Genomic DNA, 22,948 nt, shown 5'->3' with positions numbered 1-22,948 from the left:
GGGTGGTCACAGAATGGGAATCAAGAACTTAGAGGAGTTCAGCCTATAAAATGAAGAAATACTACAAGTCATGTATTTCTTCGTTTTATAGGCTGAACTCCTACACTTGTAGTTTCAGAAGTTTCTGGTGAACTCATGACCTCCCAAAGAAGCTCTTTTAAATCTTAGTTGCTTTATGAAACAGATTCAACTGCTGCTTTCAGTTATGGCGTTTAATAACTGTAAAAATGCAAAATCTCCCAGGAGTGGCTACAATCTTGTCAGTCATTTGTACTTTGATAATAATTAGATTCTCTTGTAAAACGACGTGCAAAGAGAAGAACAAGACGTAACTGTGCACTTCATAATTTTACCTAGAGTTCAACCTTCAAAGGTCACATATTAAGGACAGAAGTTTCTGTAATAACAAGAAAACAGAAGATACCCATTTCTTCACATACTGGATAAACAGAACAATCCATGGAACCTGCTAATCATCCAACCCATATGTTGAATTGACAAGATGATTTAATTTCCTCTTTCTGCTTTGAGAAACCAAAATATCTTGACAGTCTGAGCACAGTGGCTTAAGTGGCCTTAATTCTCTGATTTCATAAGTTAATATTTAGGTTGAAGCTATAAACTATAGCCCATTCCATTTAAGACCTGGATCAAAGTTAGCTTCATCCAGCATGCTTTAGCATGTCCTGTCTGAGCTATGTCGTCAATAGTTATCATTCAGTTCCACCATCCTGAATATTCTGCAGTTGATAAACCATTTTGTGAGGGTTTTTTTTTTGCTTCCTGTGTATGTTTTTGACTTCGCGTGTTTTTGCTTCATGTGTTTTGAGTTGCTATTCAGATTGCGAAAGGAAACATCTCACGTTTGCATAAGACTTCACAGTTCATAAAAACCTTTCCTACCAACCACAAACAAACGTATGACAAGTTTCCCGTCATCTTCATTTTATAGGTGTGGAAAGGGAGTAAAAAAAAAGTTAATCGATACCATTGATCTAGTTAAGCAGGCTTTGAGCAGTTCATCTCTTCCAGTCCTCAAAACGACCTTGAGGTGGCTCCTGCAACCCCGCTTTGAAGCTCAGAGCGAGACGGTCTCACGTTCCAGGGGGCTCAGCTCAGGCGGGGCCGCCACGCGCCTCCCCGTGCCTTTGGACCGGCGAGGAGAGCTGCTGCCACGGCGGGGACCACGTGGAGGGGCCTGGTAAGCAAGTGGCAAGGACGCGGCGCAAGCCAGGCTTTCTAATGCCCAATCCGCGGCTCTTTCGATACTAAACACACCTCTTCAACAAATTTCGAGCGCCTGGCAGGCCCTGCACCAAGCCTAGGGTGATGGCGACCCAGGCGGGTTTTTACTCAAGGAGCTCAATTCTAGGGCAGGGAGAAGTAAAATAAAAAAAAAAAAAATCATAACAAACTGAAAAACACATAAATAAGACACGTCTCTCCTCACCCCTAGCACTTAGTCACAAAGGCCTGTAGAGAGCCCCGACGTGAACGTCTGAGCAGGCCCAGCTATCACTCCCTGAGGACAGCAGGCAAGGCAGGCGGACGTCCCTGGACGAAGAAAGTGCTGGAGAAACTGGCGACCGTCCCACCTTCCTTAAGGCGAAGGTTCTGAATTCTGAAGACCGTTACTCGGCGCGAAACGCGACTCCGGGCAGCCGCAGATGCCAAAGCACCAGGCCTGGGGACCGCCGCCTACGCGTCTCCCGGGCTTCGCGCCCCTCACCCAATCTGATTGGATGGCGGCGGAAAAAGGCGGGGAGACCCCCGGAGGAGGCGCGCGCAGGCCGGCCGGCGGTTCCCACGGAGGCGCCCAGGGGGCAAAGGGGCGGGAGCGGGCCTCGGAGCGTCGCGCGTGCGCAATAGGGACGAGGCCGGTTGGGGACTGCTGGGAGGGCCGGACCCTGCGAGAAACGGGTGGGCGTAGGCCCGGTGGGCGCGGGAGGGGCCCGGGCTGCAAGAGCGCGCGTGCGCCTCGGAGCCGGAGCCGCGGGAGGAGGCGGGAGCTGAGGAGGCGGCGGAGGGGGCGGGTCGCGTCGGGCGCCACGTCCGCAGCCAGAGGCCGCCGCCTCCACCGCCGCCGCCACAGTTTTCCAGCTCCACATCCTGAAAGGACGCCTCCAGAGTCGCGACTGCCTGGGGTTGTGCCGGCCGCAGCTGCCGCCCAGGCCGCCTCAGCTCTCCTCGGCGCCGGCCTGCTCCCTCCGCCCGGCTCCTGCCCTAGCGCTGGCCGCGATCCCGGCGGTGAGTGAGGTGGGATGCGAGGGCAGGGGTGCAGTCCCGGCTTCCTGCCTTCCTCCGTCGCCCTCTGCCGTCGGCGCCCCTGCCCCTCACCTCCCACTGCCCGGCCTGGCTGCCCAGCTGGGCTTCGGCGAGGCCCGAGAGGGAAAGGGGGAGGGGCGGGACGAAGTTGGGGGCGGATGGAGGTTCGCTTCTGGGGCTGCTCCTCCTTATACGTCGCTGACTGCCACACCGCGATTGGAGCTTGGGCATTCCCCTGGAAAGCCTCCGTCTGACTTCTTAGCATCTGGGGGTTCTTGGTTGTGGACGGAGGAGGGAGGTGGGGGGCGTCAGCAGCCTGGGGGGCGTCTGCAGCCTGGGAGGCGAATGCAGCGGAGGGGCTTGGGTACTGGTCTTCCTCGCCCTGCCAACTCCTGACCTGTTGATAAACCTCCCTCTTGGGTTCAGGCACACAAGACTTGTCCTCCAGTCGACACCCCCATAGCTCTTCCTGGGTAGGAAGGCTGTATCCCCACGCCTAATCTAAAGTAAAAGTGGGAATGGAGAGGGTGCTGGCGGCGCCCAGGGGTGACAGGGAGTGCTGGAGCACCCATCCGTGCCGTCACTGCCTCCCAGTCTAAATAAAAACTGCCTGCTCTGTACACGCAGCTTCAAGACCGATCCCCCAGCTCCCACTTCCAATCAGATCGCTTGTCCTACATCCTTCTTACATAGAAATTCTGGAACCCTTCGGGAGTGGGGGGGTGTGCTGGGTGTACAACGTGGAGCGGAGGGAGGAGGTGCCAAGCTCAGCGCTAGCTAGCCACGGCGCCTCCAGGGTCATTTTCTGCCTCCTGCCACGTCACTCTCTCTGCTAAAGAAAACACACACACACACACACACACACAACACACACACACACACGCGCTTGTCCAGAGCCTAAAGGGATCAGTGGGGAGAGAAGGGGCCACCCGGAAGGGTTTGGAAACACCTAGAGAAAAGGGAAGGGTTCTTAATTTGATTTTCGCGTCCTTGTGAACACTGTGCTAATTCCAAATGAAAAAATTTGCTATATGTGATTATTTGCTGTATGCTATTGTTTAGCCTTTGAAACTTCTGCTGGTGTGAGTGCCCTCAAGGGTTCCCCAGAAATATCGATACCACACCAACAGGTAAACTTGCGCGCCTGTGTGGTGTGTGTGTGTGTGTGTGTGTGTGCGCGCGCGCGCGGGCGCCCATACTTAACTTTTTAGAAAGAAAGGGAGAAGTAGCCTTTGATAAACCCATATGCATCCTGTTTTGCTTTTTCCACTTTCATTTCTTTAGTCTTTGTTAGAACAGATGTACCAGAAACCAAGTTCAGTAGAAATTTGTCCATTTATAGAAAGCATCGTTAGAAATTATAATGGTTGCTACATTAGACAAATATACAGGTAAGTGTCTGTGTGTGTGCAGGTGTTTGATTTTTTTTTTTTTAACTACAGGAAAATCTTTACCTTTCTTTGTTTCAGTTATTAGGTATTTACTTTTTTTCTGCTTCCGGAAGATATCTCACTGGATTATATATAAACATCTTGAGAATAGGACCTTTGTATGCTTGTTCACAAGGATGCCTCAGGGCCTAACAGAATGTTTGACACACAGTAGGAATGCAAATATCTGTTGAAATCATGTGAAGATGGTGTGCTGCTTCTCTGGTTTGATAGAGTATTGTAATTCTGCTTAATGTTTCGTTTAAGGACAACCCTTAAAAATTGCCTTTTTGACACTGTCAGTTATTACTCGTCTAAGTGGGCACTTACAAGTTTTACTGGCAGATGACTTTTTCTTCCTTGCTAGATTGAGAGCATTTCTTGTAGCCTATTTGCTGTTGATTTAATGGGCAGGGGCCATCTTTAAAAGCAGACTCTTCCCGATAGTTGGTTTAACTAGAAAAACATAAAAACAGCTGGAGTTTTAATGTACTCTGCTTGTTGGTGTATATGTTTTAGAGCTCTATATAAATATATTTTTGAATCTCTTTGCAATTATTTGGCAAAGAAGCTAAAACATGGGAGTAAGGGTGTGGCCAAGTTCTTTTAGGTAGAATATGTAGAAGGATTTAGCTAATTCATTTATAGTTGTCTTTTTCTATTATAGGGACATTGGCACCTACTGTTGAATAACAGGTAGTTTTAAGTGGCTTTGCCGATAAACTTGTGCACTGTATTTTGTAGTTAAGCTTTATATAACGTGTTAGTGTTATTTAACTTCCTTTGGTGTATAGAGGGGTGGTGCTACCCAGAGGAAAATGTATGTACTGTTTTCAGAATTTTTTATTATGAATAAAAACTTTATATATGAAATATTACTGAAACCCATAACATGGATTCATCTATTTTCCTTTGAAAAGAAAACCAGTTTCCCAAGAGGTGTTTGTTTACTTATTTCTATTATTGGAATAAATTATCCTTTAGGGAATTGTGTTGTTAATCCTTGCTCAATATATTCACCAGCTACTAAATCTATGATACTATTGTACTGGGCAAGCATTATTTCTCCCCATCTCTACAATGCTTAATGTAACTGCTGATGAATTTGTAGTCATGATATACAGTCTACAACAAAGAAGTCTTTCATATGGCACAATTTCTTAAAAACCCACTTATAACCAGTTTAGTTGGTATTGTAATAGTTTATTCACACTTCAGGACCAAAAGGTAGAACTGATTTATGTCTGTAGAATAAGTTAAATCATTTGTACTTATCTAAGGATATTGTCTGTCATTACTGTCTTCCTTAGAACAGTATGTGTTGTTTTGTTTTTTTTTGTTTTTTTTTGGTAGAGACGAGGACTTGCTATGTTGTCCAGGCTGCTGTCAAACTCTGGGGCTCAAGCGATCCTCCTGCCTCGACCTTTCAAAGTGCTGGGATTATAGGCATGAGCCACCAGGCCCAGCCAGAAAGTATGTTTTTAATAGAAACTTGTGCATTATGAGCTCCTAGAGAGCAGATATATTTGTTTCTTGAATATATAATTTGTTTCTTGAATGACTCACTAAATGGCAAGTGCTGGAAAAGTCTATTCCCACTGGATTATAAACTCTAGTTTAGAGTAGTGCCTGTGTGTGCTTAATCACACGGAACTCCTAATTGCATACCAGCGTGCCTGCCACATAGTAGGGCTCAAGTATATGTAGAGTTAATGATTCAATGAGTTCAGGGCAGATAGTTTGTATAGAATTTAATAATTATAATGTATTACTTCAGAGTGACATTTAAAAATGGTCGTTTTGATTTTTTTTTTTTGGGATGGAGTCTTGCCCTCTTGCCCAGGCTGGAGTGCAGTGGCACGATCTCCACTCACTGCAACATCCCCCTCCCAGGTTCAAGAGATTTTCCTGCCTCAGCCTCCCTAGTAGCTGGGATTACAGGTACCCACCACCACACCTGGCTGATTTTTCTATTTTTAGTAGAGATGCGGTTTCACCATGTTGGCCAGGCTGGTCTCGAACTCCTGACCTCAGGTGATGCTGCCTGCCTCAGCCTTTCAAAGTGCTGGGATTACAGGCCCATTTTGAAATTTTTACTGTCAGTTGGTACTTGTCTCTACATATATACTCTTAAATTTTATTAGTAGATTATTTACCTTTCAAAGTTTTAGATTGGCGTCTATTTATCTTCACAGTTTCTACTATAAGAGAAACAGGTCTCCTACAATGGTGATAATAAGCAGGATAGTAATATAAAAAGTATTTATCTTTAGTAACGAAGTGGCAATATCCATAAAGAGGTAATATCACTAAAAGTTAGACACATATTTGTGTGTAGGACTTTGGAATGGTTTATGTGAATGAAAAGTACAGATGACACAGTTAAGGATTTTAGCAAATACCTTTATAAGGTAACTCAGTGTCTTATGATCAAATTAGGAATTCAGGAAAAAAAAAACTCAAATACTTGTGGTGTTTTAATTAATAAAAATTAATACTAAGTTTTATTACCCTAAGAGTTCTAGAGGAATTTTGATACTACATACTGACTATTAAGGTGTGATGTACAAGATACCCAAACATCAAAACAAAACTAATCTTTTTTTTTTTTTTGAGATGGAGTCCTGCCGTGTCACCGAGGCTGGAGTGCAGTGGTGAGATCTTGGCTCACTGCAACCTCTGCCTCCTGGGTTCAAGCAGTTCTCCTGCCTCAGTCTCTTGAGTAGCTAAGATTACAGGCGTGTGCCACCACGCCTGGCTAATTTTTGTATTTTTAGTAGAGATGGGTTTCACCGTGTTGGCCAGGCTGGTCTCAAACTCCTGACCTCAGGTGATCCACCCGCCTTGGCCTTCCAAAGTGGTGGGATTACAGGTGTGAGCCACCGTGCCCGGCCCTTGTTTTGTTTTGTTTTGTTTTTTCCTTTTTTCTTTTTTTAGTCTCAATGAAACTAATCTTTGTGTCACTTAGGACTTTCAAGGCTTTCTAAATAGTGAATTCCTCTAGTCTAGGTTAACATATGCCTGGCATGGCAGGACTCCAGAGTTGCTACTTTCTTGTTTATTGATAATCCTCTTGGTAACTACTGCTAATAAATTTTTAAATGCAACTGAATATTTCTATATAATAGTATCTAGCTTTTTACATTTCACACTCCTCTACAGAAATACTCCTAATTTAAGGCCAGAATGAACTCATGCTGGGTGTGGGAGTGGGAGTGGGAGTGTGGTTGGACTGGCAAGGAGAGCTGGTAAGTCTGAGAATATACCCGGAAGCAGCCTCAGGCGAGAGTGAAATCTCTTGAAAGTCTAGTTATCTTAAAAAAAAAACAGTGCTCAAGCACTTTTCATTTTACTTTTTACTGTGTGTGAATTTAAAAATAAAACAGTATTTTACATTACTGTGGATTAAAATGCAGGCATTATGTCTCTCCTGTGGATTCTTAAGTCCTTGGCATACCACTGCCTGTGTTTAAAAAGATACATTGGGAAAGCATGACTCTAGCTTAGAGTTTTTTTTTTTTTTTAAACCCCAAATTTGGGCCATATATTGGTATGTATTTCTTCTTGTGATGCTTAAAGTATATGCGGATTCTTTCCCCTCCCCTCCCCTCCCCTCCCCTCCCCTCCCCTCTCCTCCCCTCTCCTCCCCACCAGTCTTCGTCCTGTCCTGTCCTGTCCTGTCGTTTGAGACAGGGTCTCGCTCTGTTGCCCAGGCTGGAGTGCAATGGCACGATTATGGCTCACTGCAGCTGCTTCAACCTCCTGGGCTTAGGTAATTCTTCCTCTTCATCCTTCCAAATATGTGGGACTATAGGCGTGCGCCACCATGCCCAATTTATTTATTTATTTATTTATTTTTTTGTAGAGATGAAGTCTCATTATGCTCATTATGTTTTCCTGGTCTTGACTTCCTTAGCTCAAGCATTCCACCTCAACCTCCCAAAGTGCTGGGATTACAATATTTTATTTTTATTCACTTATCTCACAAATACTATCTCGCAGCTTACAACAAAAACATGTACCAACAAATTGGTAAAATATGTAAATAAGATATTCAAATTGCATGCCGGGGAGAAACAGCAATCCGAGTAGCGGTCTTGAGGAGGTGTGGAAGTGTGGAGGAAGATAGGATACAACTATGCAGGCCACAGGAGTCTACCTAGTTGAGCTGGGATTTTAGCTATAAGCTTCCTGGAAGCCAAAGAGAAGGAAGACATTACACCTTTGTGTCTTTTAAATATAAAAATGCATAAATCTTTAAGAAAACATGCTAAATATTTGGGGGAAACAAGACATTTTCTGAATAATTACCTCTGAAGAAATGTCTTATGTGAAGTTCCGTATCAGAGCTATTAAGTGTTGTAGTGGGTAATGTCTTTAACAGTATTGTACAGTTAATATAGTAATAACCTACATAAGGCTGTTTGTCAGGATTTCCTTACCCAAGACATAACTGTGAACAAAACTCAGTGATACCATTTTCTTAAAGCATCATGTGATTCAAGTACATTGTTTTTTAGATTATTAACTTCATCTGTGGCTAAAACGTAGAATAATTAGGATTAGATGAACTACATAATCTTTAAAATATGATTTATGAATATCACTGATTTCCAAGACTTGAAAATATGTATTTTTCTTTAATTATAAAAGCAATACATTTTTATGGTAGAAAATTTATAGACATTAATTAACTATGCATATTTCTATATGTATTTAACTATGCATATTTCCATGTGTATGTATTGAAAACTATATACAAATACTATATATACTATGAATATATAAATGCTATATATACTACTTCATGCATGTGTATGTAAAATGTGAAACTTACGTATTTCTACTCCCCATGGCATCTTTATTAATACTTTGGCATACTTTCTTCCAGTCTTTTTGTATGCATTTTAAAAAAAATCGGGTATGATGATATATGCCTTTTACAGTCTCTAAATATAGCATTAGCGTTTTTCTGTAGTATTTGATCATACATTATTTTAACTTCTGCATAATGTGTGTCTTTTGGAAGCTTATAAATTCCTCTCTTGCTTTCCATGAGGCTGTACTCATTTTTCATTTTCAGATGTGTTTTGTTTGTTTTTGCTGGCTTCTCTTTTGCTCACCTCTTAATTATGAGCTGGCCAATTAACACTGTCAGTCGACTTCTCATCACTCTTTTCCTTGATCATATCACCCACTGCTCAGAGCTTCAACTATCACTTCAAACTGCTTTTAGAACCTCAACTCTAACTCAAACTTTATGCTGAGTCTCTGGCCCCTTAAATCCAATTGCCTGCTGAACGTCTGTGGATGCCCTGAAGGTATTTCAAATATAGCTTGTTCAGAAACAAGTCCTTCATCTTCTTTCAAAATGTTTCTCTTCTGATGTTCTCTGTGTTCATCATTTCTGTCTTATACTAGAAATATGACATTAGATTCTCCCTTTCATCTCACATTAATACCCAAGTTACATTCTACTTAGAAAAAATTCAAGTATATGAGTGTCCACCATGCATCATTGATTAAGTCTCTGGTGATAGAGAACAAACCAAGCATTTGTTCTCATGGAGCTTACATTTTAATTGGGAGAGACCCAAAGTAAACAGATTAGGTGAAAATGATAAGAAGAGTGGAGGGTGCTCATCTATTATAAGGTGGTCAGGGAACATCTTCTGATAACAGACCTTATCGGAAGACCTGAGCCATGTGCATATACTGGGGAAAAGACTTTGAGCAAAGGATAAACAAGGAACTCTGTGTTACTAGACTGGAATGAACAAGAGGTAGAATAGTGGAGATGGTGATTAAATATCTGGCCTCAAAGGCAAAGGTATAAGGACTCTGAATTTTATTTTAAGCAAAACAGGAAGCAGTTGGAGGATTTTAAGCAGAGTATGACATGACTGGACTGAAAGAAGAACAAAGGTGGAAGCTCAGAGACCCATTCAGAGATTTTGTAGTAGTACAAGTAAGAGATTATGATGGTTTAAAGTGGTAACAGTAGAAGTAATGAGAAGTGGTTATAATCTGGATTTATTTAGGCAACAGAATTTACCGATAATTAGATGGAAATGTAAAAGAAAAGCAGAATTCAAAGGTGACCCTAGTATTTTGGTCCAAAGCATTTATTTAGACATGAAAATTTGGCAGAGTTTAGACTGTCATTCTATCTTACTGGACTACTAAAATAGCCACTTACTGTATTAATCTCTGTGTCCTTCCATCTCTTCTTGCTTCACTTGGCATCTTAAGGCACAGATATGACAGTATAACTCTGCTCATGGCTTCTTATTGACTACCCACAGAAGGATGAAGTCAATTCATATTATTTAGATTAAATTGCATATATGTTATGCTCTCATAAGGCAGAACTAATTTTTTTAAATTGTGGTCTTTTTCTTAATTACAAGATAGGATATAGAAAAATAATTGTTTTTAAGGGAGACTGTATTAGAAATAAAAGGTAAGACTGTTGGTAGGGATTTATGGGGTAGGCACCAGAAAGTCAGTTTTGAAATGTATGCAGTTACAGTCATAATCACACCTATTTTTAAACTCCAGTTAAAACATGTAAGATGGTTGGGCATATGTAATTTCCCATATTTCTCTATAGGGTATGGTACCTTCTGTTGATTGACCAGCCGAATGATCTCCTGGATTTGTGTGTAAGTGTATGGTATTAATATATAGTACTGAGATTACCGTGATGAACAAGTTGGACAAAGGTGTCTGTCCTCTTGAAATTAATAGTCCAGTAGGGAAGTAAGTGGCTTCAAAATCATCATTTCTCAGAAGGTACACATATTCTGCCAGGAATTTCTGCATATTTTGTTTTGGAATATGTTAAATAGTATTCTCATCTTAGGGTTAAGGCTAGAATTGTCTTTGATTTTTAACTATCCTAAACAGCAAGTATTTAATGAAGTTATTTGTCCTCTTCTGTACAGCTTATGGTCAAGCTGAGATTCAAACTCAGGCACTCTGACCCCAGAGCCTTAACCACCATCCTGTATAATTTGTTATGATCTTACCATGATGATAGATCAAAGAAAATGTAAATGTGAATGGTAATAAATGTACCTTTGTGATTTGGGGATTTTAAAATTAAGGCATATCTGTCAAGAACCTCTTTTCCCAGTAATGCATCAGCTGAAATTCTTCCTGGTTTTTCTGTGAGAGATTACTTAGCTTTACTATTCCTTTTTAAATCTTATGTTTGGGATGATGTGCTAAATTCTCAAATCAAACGAGGATAAGATTAGGTGCCATTGATAAATGACCTGAGTCAGGATTTTCACTAGAGCAATTGAAAGATATTTATTAAACACAGCATTTGCTGCTGGACTCAGTGGGGGTGCACAGAAGTCTCATCTTAAATAGGATTTAGGTTTTAAAGGCATAACAAGATGAATTCCATGAAGTTAAAACTACCTTTGAAAATTCCCACTTCTCACAACCTCTGCCTCTACCACCCTCATCCAAGCCACCAACATTTTTTGACCTGAATTATTGAAGTTGTTTCCTAATGGGACTTTCTGCCTCGGCTGTTGTTCTCCTGTTGCTTGTATTTCCCACAGCAGCCAGAATGATCTTTTAAAAGATCACCTTGAATTAATTTTCAGCTTTCTACTGCATGTTCTCACTCATAGGTGGGAACTGAACAATGAGATCACTTGGACTCAGGAAGGGGAACATCACACACCGGGGCCTATCACGGGGAAGGGGGAGAGGGGAGGGATTGCATTGGGAGTTACACCTGATGTAAATGACGAGTTGATGGGTGCTGACGAGTTGATGGGTACAGCACACCAACATGGCACAAGTATACATATGTAACAAACCTGCACGTTATGCACATGTACCCTAGAACTTTATAATAATAATAATAAAAAAAGAAAATAACAAACTCCATTATAATAGTATATTAGATAAGTAATTATGGCACCTACTACACTCAACTTCATTTCTAGCTAACACCATGTTAACAGTTATCTTTTAAGAAAACCCACAAATCCTTTTATTTATTTATTTATTTTAAAATTTATTTTAGGTGACTGGTTTTGGCTCAAGGATTATTTGTGCAAACCTAAAAAAAAGGTGCATGAATAAATTTGCTACAAAACAAAACAAAACAAAAAAAAGATCACCTTACTCTTTTGTTCAGTGCCTTTTACTAGTTTCCCATCTCACTCAGTTAAAAGCCACTCTCCATCTTTGCCTTCAAGGGCCTACATTGATCCAGACCTCACTCTTTGACTTCCTCTCCTTCTGCCCTTGCTGCCACCCTGCCACACTTTACTAGCTGTTCCTTCTTGCTGATCCAGGTAAGCTCCCACATCAGGGCCTTTCCTCTTGCCATTGCTTCTTCTGCAAAGACTCTTCACCTAAATATCTTGTATCCTTACCTTCTTTGAGTGTCATCGCAGTAAAGCCTTCACAGACTATCCTATCTAAAATATCATATCCTCTTCCCATCCATCCCTGGCTAGGCGCAGTGGCTCATGCCTGTAATCCAAGCACTTTGGAAGGCTGAGGTGGGCGGATCGCCTGAGATCAGGAGTTCGAGACCAGCCTGGCCAACATGGTGACACCCTATCTCCACTAAAAATACCAAAATTAGCCAGGCATGGTAATGCTTGACTGTAGTCCCAGCTACTTAGGAGGCTGAGGTGGAAGAATGGCTTGAACCTGGGAGGCAGAGTTGCAGTGAGCTGAGATCATGCCAATGCACTCCAGCCTGGGTAACAGAGCAAGACTCTGTCTCAAAAAAAAAAAAAAAAAGAAAAAATTTATTTAAAAAAAATCACACCCTCTCCTTATCCATCCCTTTTTCTCCATAGTATATAAATACTGCTGACATAGAATACTCTCTTTGTGTTTATTTATTGCCTTTCCCCATTGGAGTATCCGTTTGATGATGGCAGAGAGTTTTTCCGTCTGTATTGATTACTGTACTCCATGCACCTAAAACATTGTCTGGCCCAGGAGTAGGTGCTTAATCAGTGTTTGTTAATTAATGTATTGAACTACATTGTTAATTTTCACAATATCCCTTTTAATATCTATTGTATATGTACACATACAATAATTTGGACTCCAAGGATATATTACTAGGAAATACTTAGTTGACTGCTGGGATCACAACCTTAGTTTCCTGGCCAAGCCAGACAGTATACTATAAAGAACACTTTTAGACCAATCTTGACTTGCTCTAGTCTTGACTTACTCAAGTGAATTTAAAAGGCAGTGTTTTATGATAGTAAAGGAAATTGGGAGAATAAAATTTTAATCATGTTTTCCTTACTGCAGCACAGCGTATTTTATTTCTTAGGTTCCCTTACTACTTAGAGTTAATCATAGTATAATATATATATTTTTTACAGTAAGTTTTGAAGTCTGTTACTGCCTTTGTTCATAAGAGCTCTAAGAACAGCAGAAAGTCATTAAAATTCATCTGTTACTGATTCAGATTGGTGGTGTCATTACAAGAGTGGGATGTCTTTTTTTTAAGGACTTTCTCAGATAACACCTTAGTATTTATTTATTTTTTCAACTTTTAGGGTCAGGAGTACACGTGCAGATTCATTACATGGGTAAAATCGTGTGTTGTGGGGGTTGGGTGTACAGATTATTTCATCACCCAGGTAGGTAGTTTTTCGAGCCTCTCCTTCCTCTCGCCACCTACAAGCAGGCCCTGCTGTCTCTTGTTACCTTCTTTGTGTCCATGTGTACTCAGTGTTTAGCTCTCATTCATAAGGGAGAAAATGCAGTATTTGGTTTTCTGTTCCAGTGTTAATTCACTTAGGATCATGACCCCCAGCTCTACCTGTGTTGCTGCAAAGGACATGATCTCATTCTTTTTTATGGCTACATAGTATTCCATGATGTATATGTACCACATTTTCTTTATCCAGTCCACTGTTGATGGGCATTTAGGTTGATTCCATGTCTTTGCTATTGTGAATAGTGCTGTGATGAACATCACACGTGTGTGGTAGAATGATTTATATTCCTTTGAGTTATATCCAGAAATGGGATTGCTGGGTTGAATAGTAGTTCTAAGTTATTTTGAGAAATCTCCAAACTGCTTTCCACAGTGGCTGAACTAATTAACATTCCCACTAGCAGTGTATAAGCATTCTTTTTTCTGCAGCTTTGCCAGCATCTGTTATATTTTGACTTTTTAATAATAGCCATTCTGTCTGGGGAACACCTTTTTTAGTTATGGTATACTTTTTTCTTTAAGTCTATTGTGAAATAAGTCACAATTAAGTTAACCAGTATTCTGTAGGAGGAAACAACATTTTGCGGCTAACCCTTATCTTCCAGCTCTCTTTCAGTGAGTAACATTCAGTTGTAGTTGAAGCACCGCAGTAACAACGTAGGAAAACTTACACTGTGACTGCCACTCTTTGGTGGGTGTTTCACATAAGATTTATATTGTCAACTGGTACAATTTAAAGTATTTATTAAATGCCACAGTTTGAAGTAGGAGAGAAACAAGACGAAGACTAGTTGTAGAGTGGGTATAAAATGTTGTTTATCTGAATAATGTCGATGAAATCACAATTTAGCATGTGACAAGAGGTAGTCTCACATGTTGAGGTTAAAATGAAATGTATTTTTTTTTTTTAGGAGATCATGAATCAGACAGATAAAAATCAACAAGAAATCCCATCATACCTTAATGATGAACCACCAGAAGGTAAGTATACATCTGTAACACTAAGAATGGAAAAATATACTGAATTAAAGTTCTAATAGTTTTTATTTTTTAATTTTTGTAATTTTTTGTTTTTTTTTTTTTGAGACAGAGTCTTGCTCTGTCACCCAGGCTGAGTGCAATGGCACGATCTTGGCTCACTGTAACCTCTGCCTCCTGGGTTCAAGCAGTTCTCCTGCCTCAGCCTCCCAAGTAGCTGGGATCACAGGCGCCCGCCACCACGCCCAGCTAATTTTTTGTATTTTTTTAGTAGAGACGGGTTTCACCCTGCTGGTCAGGCTGGTCTTGAACTCTTGACCTCAGGTGATTCACCTGCCTTGGCCTCCCAAAGTGCTGGGATTACAGGTGTGAGCTACCACTCCCAGCCCTGATTTTTTAATTAAATTTAAAGAAATAGAACCTGTTTACCTTGTCAGTAAATATGTCCCCAAAATAATTGAAGATAACATTTTTAGCCTCTAATAAGAAAGCACAGATAGTGGTGAATAGGGACACAATTTTACCATATAAGGCATAATATTTTTCTGTCATTCTTCTTTTAAGAACATTTTAGAAGTATGAGTATCCTTTCATTTGTAAAGGGTGAGCATGGATACAGAGGAAGGATGGACTGTGTTTAGTTTTGATATCCTGCATACAATATCAGCCTAATTCAAGAGGCATTAGAGATTTGTTGTTAAACTCCTATTATTAATTACATTGTAATTGGTAGCTCTCCTCCTCTATTAACACATGATCTTGGGGTCTGCTTCATTTGTCTTTTTAAGTCATAATTCTCTTTTAGTTTGAAAATTGTGATACCATGAATCATTTTAATTCTTCAAAAACCCTTGGAAACACACCTGAATGTCCTGAGTACATACAGAAAATTACTAGAGGCATGTTTTTGGTATAGACTGTTACTAAACTTAATCCAAATAGTGATCTCCTTGGAGAATTGCATGTTGATTACTAGGGCTGGAGGTTGTGACTCTAGGTATATATTTTTTCCTAGTTCTGTTAACCATTGTCTAAAATTTTCTTCCTATATTTCTTATATTGGTAGGCAAAAATGAAATTGCTAAGAAAATAGGAACAAAGAGTTTACACTTAAGCCAAAAAGAATTCAAAAGAACTATCGGAGGTTGCAGTGAGCTAAGATCGTGCCACTGAACTTCAGCCTGGGTGACAGTGAGATTCTGTCTCAAAAAACAAAACAAAACAAAACAAAAACTAGCTGATTAGGTTTAGTTTGGTGGATGAATAGCCTGGAAAATTACTAACTCATGCCTTACATTTTTACGTCTGGAACCATGGAGTTTTGAAAAGTTAGGGCTCAGTGAGAAAGTTAACAAGGACTTTGTGAGAAAGAATTCAGGAAAGGGATAAATAAAGGCCATCCAGGGGCATGATTATCAAGGAAGAGAACAAAGCAGAATGTCTTTCTATGCCAACCACTAAACAAGAGGAATCTGCAAAGCAGATAATTTATATGGTGATAATTAAGAGTACACTGTAATTAAAGAGATCAGCTGCGTTAATTATTTATCCGATTTAAGAAAAATTATTTGTCTTCTTTAAATGCATGTGTACCAAATTTGGCATGGCAAGACAGTTTTACTAATGAGATACTTGGCATGAGGCAGTTATCTGTTGTAGCCTCAAATCAGGATTTTGCCTTTTTTCGTAGGACTGGTAACCTTGATTACAGAAGGATTATCAATTATGTAATCCTTTCCATCATAATTTTATAACTAATATATTCAAATGTTCATCTATATCTTAAGTCTTTTACTTCAGTCATCAAAAAAATTTGTATTAACTATACTTATTAGTTTTAATAAAATATTTGGTTTTTAAAATTCATAGCTATTGCTGTATTTGTATTTATGCACTATTTTGTAAAGATATTTTGACCAGTGAGATTTTCCCTCTTGTGATACAATGTAAAATCTTGAAACAATGAAAAGAAAAACCATCTCAAGGTAAATTTGTGCCTTGTGCATTGGAAAGCTCAGTTTTCAGAATTTTTTATTTTCTCCATTAAATATTATCAGTTTCCCCATGATACCTTCTCTGAGAACCTCATTCTGCTAGATTCTAGTAGCTTTGGTGCTCTTAGTTGAACTTATGTACCCAGTAATTTCCCCTTTTTTAGAGGCAAAGCTTGAATTGTATAAGTACCAAATATTTTTCCATGAAGTTTAGAAAAACACCAATGCTTATGTGTTGTAGCTGCTTAAATTATTAGGTTACTAACGAGAAAAGACCTGTGTTCATTTTAAGCTGGTGCAAATTTTTATGAAATCTTTCTGCTAGTCATTTTATTCCTAAGTTTGAGTTTACATGCTAATATATGTGGCTCTATTAAAAAAAACAAAGAAAATAAACTAATGACTTAGATACAGCTTAATTTTTCATATTGCTATTACCTTTTATGGGAGATATCTCTGGTTTTCAAAAACTAGATACTTAAAGCACACACTGTCTTTCGTAAGAATTATGGAGGCAGTAATTTTGAGTGTTAGCCATAGCTGTAGTTTCTCTATCCTACTTATGTCTGAATAAAAATAATTTTTTAGGTAGATAACATGATTTTAAATGATGAATAGTTTTTTATTCTTACATAATGTTAGCTCTTTCAATATGTCAGTAAGGGAGACATAGAGCAGAGACCCAAATGTATTTACTTAATAGGGGTTCTTAAACTTTTTGGTTTCAGGATGTCTTTCAATCTCAAAAATTAAGGCCCCAAAGAGCTATGTCTTTGTCAGTATTTACCATATTAGCAATAAAAACTGAGAACTTTGAATATTTTATTCATTAAAAGAACCCATATTAACATAATTAAAATGTTTTTGTGAATAGTAATTCTTTCAAAACAAAAAAAAAATTGTGGAAATTGTGAGCAAGGTGATACTGGTTTATACATTCTAGCAAATCTCTTTAATGTTTGGATTAATGCAAGACAGCTACATTCTTGCAGCTGCTTCTGCATTCAGTCTGTTGTATTATACATCATTCTGCTTCTGGAATACTCTGCTGTAGACTCATGACAGAAAGAAAGTGAAAAGACAAATGATATTTTAATAATATTAAGATAATATTATATTTTAATAATATTATGAAAATAGTTTTTACCTTGTAGACCCCCTGAAATGGTCTTCGGCATCTGCAGTGGTCCCAGACCATACCTTGAAAACTACTGCTTTTTACAAAGAAGATTGTTTCGGTAATGATTGACGAAATTCTATCAAGGAAATGAAGGCCAAATATAGTTTATCTTTTTATTTTTTCATCTTCCTTTTAGGATGTAAAATAAAGGTTATTTATTAACAAAACCGTAAATCAAGGAAACATTTAAAATAGGATTCTGTTTTACAAAAGTTGTCTAGTCTCTAAAGTTTCTTCTCATAGATACTAAGACTTAGCATTAGACCAAGATGTTGTAAAAACATGTACAACTGTACCCTGAAGGAAGAGCTCTTCAGTGTCTGAATGGGTGTGGTTGGCCTTATCAAATCAACCTCCTCATTGTGAGGAAGTCTTAGGTTACTTAATGATGTGTACTGCTCTTTTAAAGACTTATATTTGATTGTCTCATGATATTTTCTCTCTTCTAGGTTCAATGAAAGATCACCCACAGCAGCAACCAGGCATGTTGTCCCGTGTGACTGGGGGTATCTTCAGTGTTACAAAGGGAGCTGTTGGTGCCACCATTGGTGGTGTGGCTTGGATTGGTGGAAAGAGTCTGGAAGTGACCAAAACAGCTGTTACAACTGTGCCTTCCGTGGGAATAGGGCTGGTGAAAGGGGGTGTATCTGCTGTGGCTGGAGGTGTTACAGCTGTTGGGTCTGCTGTTGTAAACAAAGTGCCCTTAACAGGAAAGAAGAAAGACAAATCTGACTAAAATATGGAGATACACTTGTGCTCCACAGCACTATAATGCCAGTGGCATTGAATTGCTAAATTATGGACTACAACCAAGTCAACTGTTTTGGACGTTTATCTTCTAAACTGCTGTGTTGAAAGTATTGATGACTGGCTTTCATCTAAAAAGAAGAGACCAATACAAGCACAGTATATGAAGGTTTCTCATACTTAAGTTCCAGCTTTTTATCTGGTAAAATGTTACACTTACTCAGTTGTAACTGAAGATATGGTATGTTTGAATATTTACTATAAGTCTTTCAGTTTTACTAAAAATGTGAAAGTTGAATTTAGTAGATGATCTTCGCAGTTCCATATGTATAATGTGCCAGGTAACTCACCTGCCCCTTAAGAAGGGAACCTTGAATTACATAAGTCGTACCTTTGATGTGCCTAATAGTTTCAGATGTCTTAGTTTTTTATAACCATAGTTGATTAGGCCAAGTGGCATTCATTTCTTATTTAAGCTGGCAAAATTAGCAGGAATTAGAGAAGTTTAAAAAGAAAAGATAAATGGTTTTATGATAATGTTAACCATCTTTTGTTAGTAAACATGCGTTTTATTATTTTAATCATTGATGCCTTACAAAAGAAAACATCTTTTCTAATACCCTGAATATGTGCTGTTCTTAGAGTCATCTATGGATTCTTTTAAAGGTTGTTTGTGAAATTAGTTTTCCTTCTTTAGAATCTCAGGAGTAGCACGGTAAAGGCATTTCCTGCTGTCAGTGGATAAGACAGTGCTTGTTAACTGTGCTGGCAGTAGTTAAAATTAAATTGTACACTTCTCAGCCTGGGTTCATGCTTCATCATTAATACACCTCACAGTGCCTAAGGAACATTTACTTACTGGTCAGAAGGTATTTTGGAAGAGTTATTAAGGAGGAACAAATAATTTAAGTTCTTAAAAATTACCTAAAACACCCAAAATATAAAAAGGAAGCCTTTACACCTATTCTGTCTTTAGGATGTCTTAAATTATTAGCAGTACCCCTTTTTTAAAAACATGGTAAAAGTAACCACAAATATGTGAGGACTTACTATTTTAAATGGAATGAAATGAGCTCCATAGATTAGTTTTGAATATAAAATATATAAAAATGCTTCAATGGTTTATGTAGGCTTTAAAAACATGTTATCTTATAGTCCTTTAAAGCAGCTATAGAGTTTATATCATTTTTCAAGCCAATTTCAGTCAGGGATTTGAAGTGTTTGATTATGGATGATAAATGTGTCCTATCTTATTAATATGTCTCATGTCTTATTCCTTCTCAGTATGATTTAGCTGGAATTCATTTTCTTTTTGTTTCATGTTTAATTTCATAAACATTTAACAATTGGCATATATACTTGGCATTCCTGTCAACCAAGGATTATACTCCAAGCCTGGGAAAATCTTAAATTTCTTTATACTTAAATCTGAAAATTTGTCTCCATTCTGCCAACTTTTTTTTTTTCATAGTGGAGGGGAGGAAAGGGGGGTGATACCTTGCAGTAAGTCAGTCAAGATAGCATGCCTGAAAATTTGAAACAGACCATTCTAACACCCAAGGCTTAATTGTTTATAAAATACTTAAGAGAATTACATTAATGTGGAATCAACAAATGGATAAGAATATAACATAATTTTTAAAAGCTTTCATAAATACCAGCAGCAATTGTAAGCAAATCTACAAAGGTTCTTGAACCTTTCTATTATATACAAAACTGAAGTCATTAAGGAGTTCAACTAAACAAGAATTAAATGGTCATTTATTTCATGCAGTATGATTTAAGAATATTTGTTGGGATTCTGGTCAAATGTTGTAATCAGCAAATGGGATTAAAAAATTCTCCAAAATCAATAGGTGAGCACTAAATAATTATCTAAATAATGGTATTGGAGAACTTGTTTCCTGCTATTTGGAAGAAATTATTGCTTCATTGCTAGTTTGTATTTCTAACTTCTACAGTTGTAGACTCCACTGTGCTTTGTATCTGAATTTCTCAGTATAGACATTTTGTTTACTGTATGCATATTTATTTTCAACTTTGCCTGTCTTTAAAATTGCTTGAGGAAAAATGGTTGTAATTAATTTCTGCTACAGAAAAGCCACCCGGTACATTTTGTCTCATCAAAATTGTTTTAAATTCTAAACTATAACTTTGTTCAGAGGGGCTTTTGCCATGATAGCAGAAAACTGTACAAATGTACAGTTAGTTATAGAGGTTCTTGTTGAAATGAACTTACCATTTGATGATATGTATGTACAGTTGTACACTTCAGTCTCTTTTAGTTTACTTAGAAAGACTAGCAATTTGACCTGTTACACAGGACTAGTTCACATCAAGAAATTCAGGTTAGTGTATACACCTGGAGGCATCTGTTATTCAGCTTATCCTTTGAGTGGGTATTTGGCACAATGAGGATAAACTTATGTGACCCACTTGAATGGCTGATCTAATATGTTGACATTATGCATTCTGTACTTAGTGAAATGTCAGATGAAAATAACTGATGAATAATTTTTTTTGTATTAAAGGGATGGGAAAAGAACACATGAATTTGTTAATAAAGCACTATGATCTGCAAAAGATGGAATGTTTCATAAAGATCTACAGAAATAAAGGAAACTTTAAAACAGGGTGATCTTACCATTTTTAGTTACATTGCAGTTCAGAAAGTGCTGTAGCTAATTTAAAATTTTTTTGATAGTAATGTACAAACATGTATTTTGATGCTGACACAACCATGAAATACAAATATATTTTAAGCAACTCTAATAAAGATTAAGAGTATAGATTTCTAGGTTTTACCCCAACTTGCCAAATCTCTGCAAGGTGGGGCCCAGGACTGCATTTTAACAACCTCTCTGGGTAATTCTCGTGTACAACAAAGTTTGAAAACTGATGGAGGGATTATAAAGCAGGGAGCACTTCTCTCTGTTCTAAGTAGCTGTGGAACCAACTTAGACATCTCACTGGAAAGAAATGACTAAAAGGGGTGGGGAGGAGTGTAGAAAATTGATATTTACTGGGCATCTGCATACCTGCCAGGTAGTGTCCATACTTCTCATTTAATCAGCATGAGGGCCTTATGAAGGAAGTATCGTTATTCTCTTACAAATACAGAACAGGCTAACTTTCAATGTTAGTTGAATTTTCCATATCACTTTTGAATTAGTGTAGGTCACAACTTCTCCAGCTTATGTCCAGGAACAGAAATGGGGCTACTCAGTAACTAGGCCTTTATTCTAGTGTTGACAGTCAGTGCGGCCTGTATGCTTGGTTGACCAGGCTGTCTGACTCGCAGCTTACCGGAAGTCTTTCAGGTGATCATATTTACTTCGGTGACCACATTTTGCTACAGCAATGAATTTAGTGTGATTTTACACAAATTGAAGAAAATCTAATTTTGTTAAAGAGCCTTTTTTCACAGAGGAAGCCGAATTTGACTCTAGTGTTTAATGGAAGGCTATCTCCCCCTGCTATGTTACTGATTTTGAATTTTTAAAATTGTTTCTTTTTTTTTTTTTTTTTTTTTTGAGACGGAGTCTCGCTCTGTCGCCCAGGCTGGAGTGCAATGGCCGGATCTCAGCTCACTGCAAGCTCCGCCTCCCGGGTTCCCGCCATTCTCCTGCCTCAGCCCCCCGAGTAGCTGGGACTACAGGCGCCGCCACCTCGCCCAGCTAGTTTTTTGTATATTTTTTTAGTAGAGACGGGGTTTCACCGTGTTAGCCAGGATGGTCTCGATCTCCTGACCTCGTGATCCGCCCGTCTCGGCCTCCCAAAGTGCTGGGATTACAGGCTTGAGCCACCGCGCCCGGCTTTTTAAAATTGTTTCATAGGAAGATCTGAGTTAGAACGTATGAATGGAAAAAAAAGGCAAAGCAGAACAATTTCAGAGGTTCAAAAGCCAAAAGCAATGGAATGGGCCCCAAGGGAAAATAAAGTCAGTATACTGCATAATTGATTAAGAATATAATCTTTTCAAGTTAGGGTAAGCTACAAATGTATTTCTATAACTGTAACTACCTCTGGTTCTCCGTGCCTAGATCTGAGCACTTAAATTTTGCTGCTGTATTGACTAGTCTCCTTTTAAATTAATGGCCACAAAGTACATGTAGCCACTCAAACTTTCTAATATGCCCTTTTATTGTATGTTTGCTTTCACACTCGATGTCGCCCAGGCTGCAGTGCAGTGGTACGAACATAGCTCACTGCAGCCTTGATCTGCTGGGCCCAAGCCATCCTCCCACCTCACCCTACCAAGTAGCTAGGACTAGAGGTGTGTGCCACCACACCAGGCTGATTTAAAACATTTTTAAACATTTTTGTAGAGACAGGATCTCACTGTGTTGCCCGGGGTGGTCTCAAACTCCTGGTCTCAAGTGATTCTCCTGCTTGGCTTCCCAAAGTGTTGGGATTACAGGTGTGAGCCACAGTGCCTGGCCCAGAATCACCCTATAGCGTGAACCAATTATTTCCTTTTTGCCAAACCCATTCGTCATTTCTCTGTATCTTAGTTGACCCCTCAGTGGCTTCATTATTAGTGACCATGTCCTTGTTTCTTCCTGTGACCAATTTCTTGCTTTGACCAGTCTTTTTCCAGGCTTGGCCAACTACCCTACTCCAAATCTGC

The 22,948-nt window shown here is 39.0% G+C and overlaps 1 protein-coding gene across 3 annotated transcripts; it reads left to right on the top strand.

Moving 5' to 3' along the window:
- Positions 1-207: 207 nt before the first annotated feature.
- On the top strand, positions 208-20,953 carry TMEM263 (transmembrane protein 263). Of its 3 annotated transcripts, none has more exons than XM_033220775.1 (4): positions 208-2,247; positions 3,328-3,395; positions 14,331-14,400; positions 18,021-20,953. In XM_033220775.1, exons 1-4 carry the CDS (start codon positions 1,668-1,670, stop codon positions 18,305-18,307), a joined length of 1,005 nt encoding a protein of 334 aa, XP_033076666.1. In that variant the 5' UTR covers positions 208-1,667; the 3' UTR covers positions 18,308-20,953. The 3 variants fall into 3 exon arrangements, with proteins under 3 accessions (XP_033076666.1, XP_033076667.1, XP_033076668.1); XM_033220777.1 differs by lacking the exon at positions 3,328-3,395 and adding an exon at positions 10,309-10,360 and having other exon boundaries at positions 2,117-2,247; XM_033220776.1 differs by lacking the exon at positions 3,328-3,395 and having other exon boundaries at positions 1,900-2,247.
- Positions 20,954-22,948: the final 1,995 nt, after the last annotated feature.

The sequence above is a fragment of the Trachypithecus francoisi genome, unplaced genomic scaffold (assembly GCF_009764315.1).
Source record: "Trachypithecus francoisi isolate TF-2019V2 unplaced genomic scaffold, Tfra_2.0 Lachesis_group11, whole genome shotgun sequence".
In the NCBI taxonomy this organism is placed as follows: domain Eukaryota; kingdom Metazoa; phylum Chordata; class Mammalia; order Primates; family Cercopithecidae; genus Trachypithecus; species Trachypithecus francoisi.
Note: the sequence above shows the minus strand (reverse complement) of the source record. Positions and strands in the feature narration are given on the sequence as shown.

Bases quoted from the DNA above. Each gene is read 5' to 3' on its own strand.
- TMEM263 (XM_033220775.1), top strand. From the start codon at position 1,668: ATGCCAAAGCACCAGGCCTGGGGACCGCCGCCTACGCGTCTCCCGGGC. The intron at 2,248-3,327 runs GTGAGTGAGGTG...GCTATTGTTTAG, and splicing joins CGCTGGCCGCGATCCCGGCG to CCTTTGAAACTTCTGCTGGT. The intron at 14,401-18,020 runs GTAAGTATACAT...TCTCTCTTCTAG, and splicing joins TAATGATGAACCACCAGAAG to GTTCAATGAAAGATCACCCA.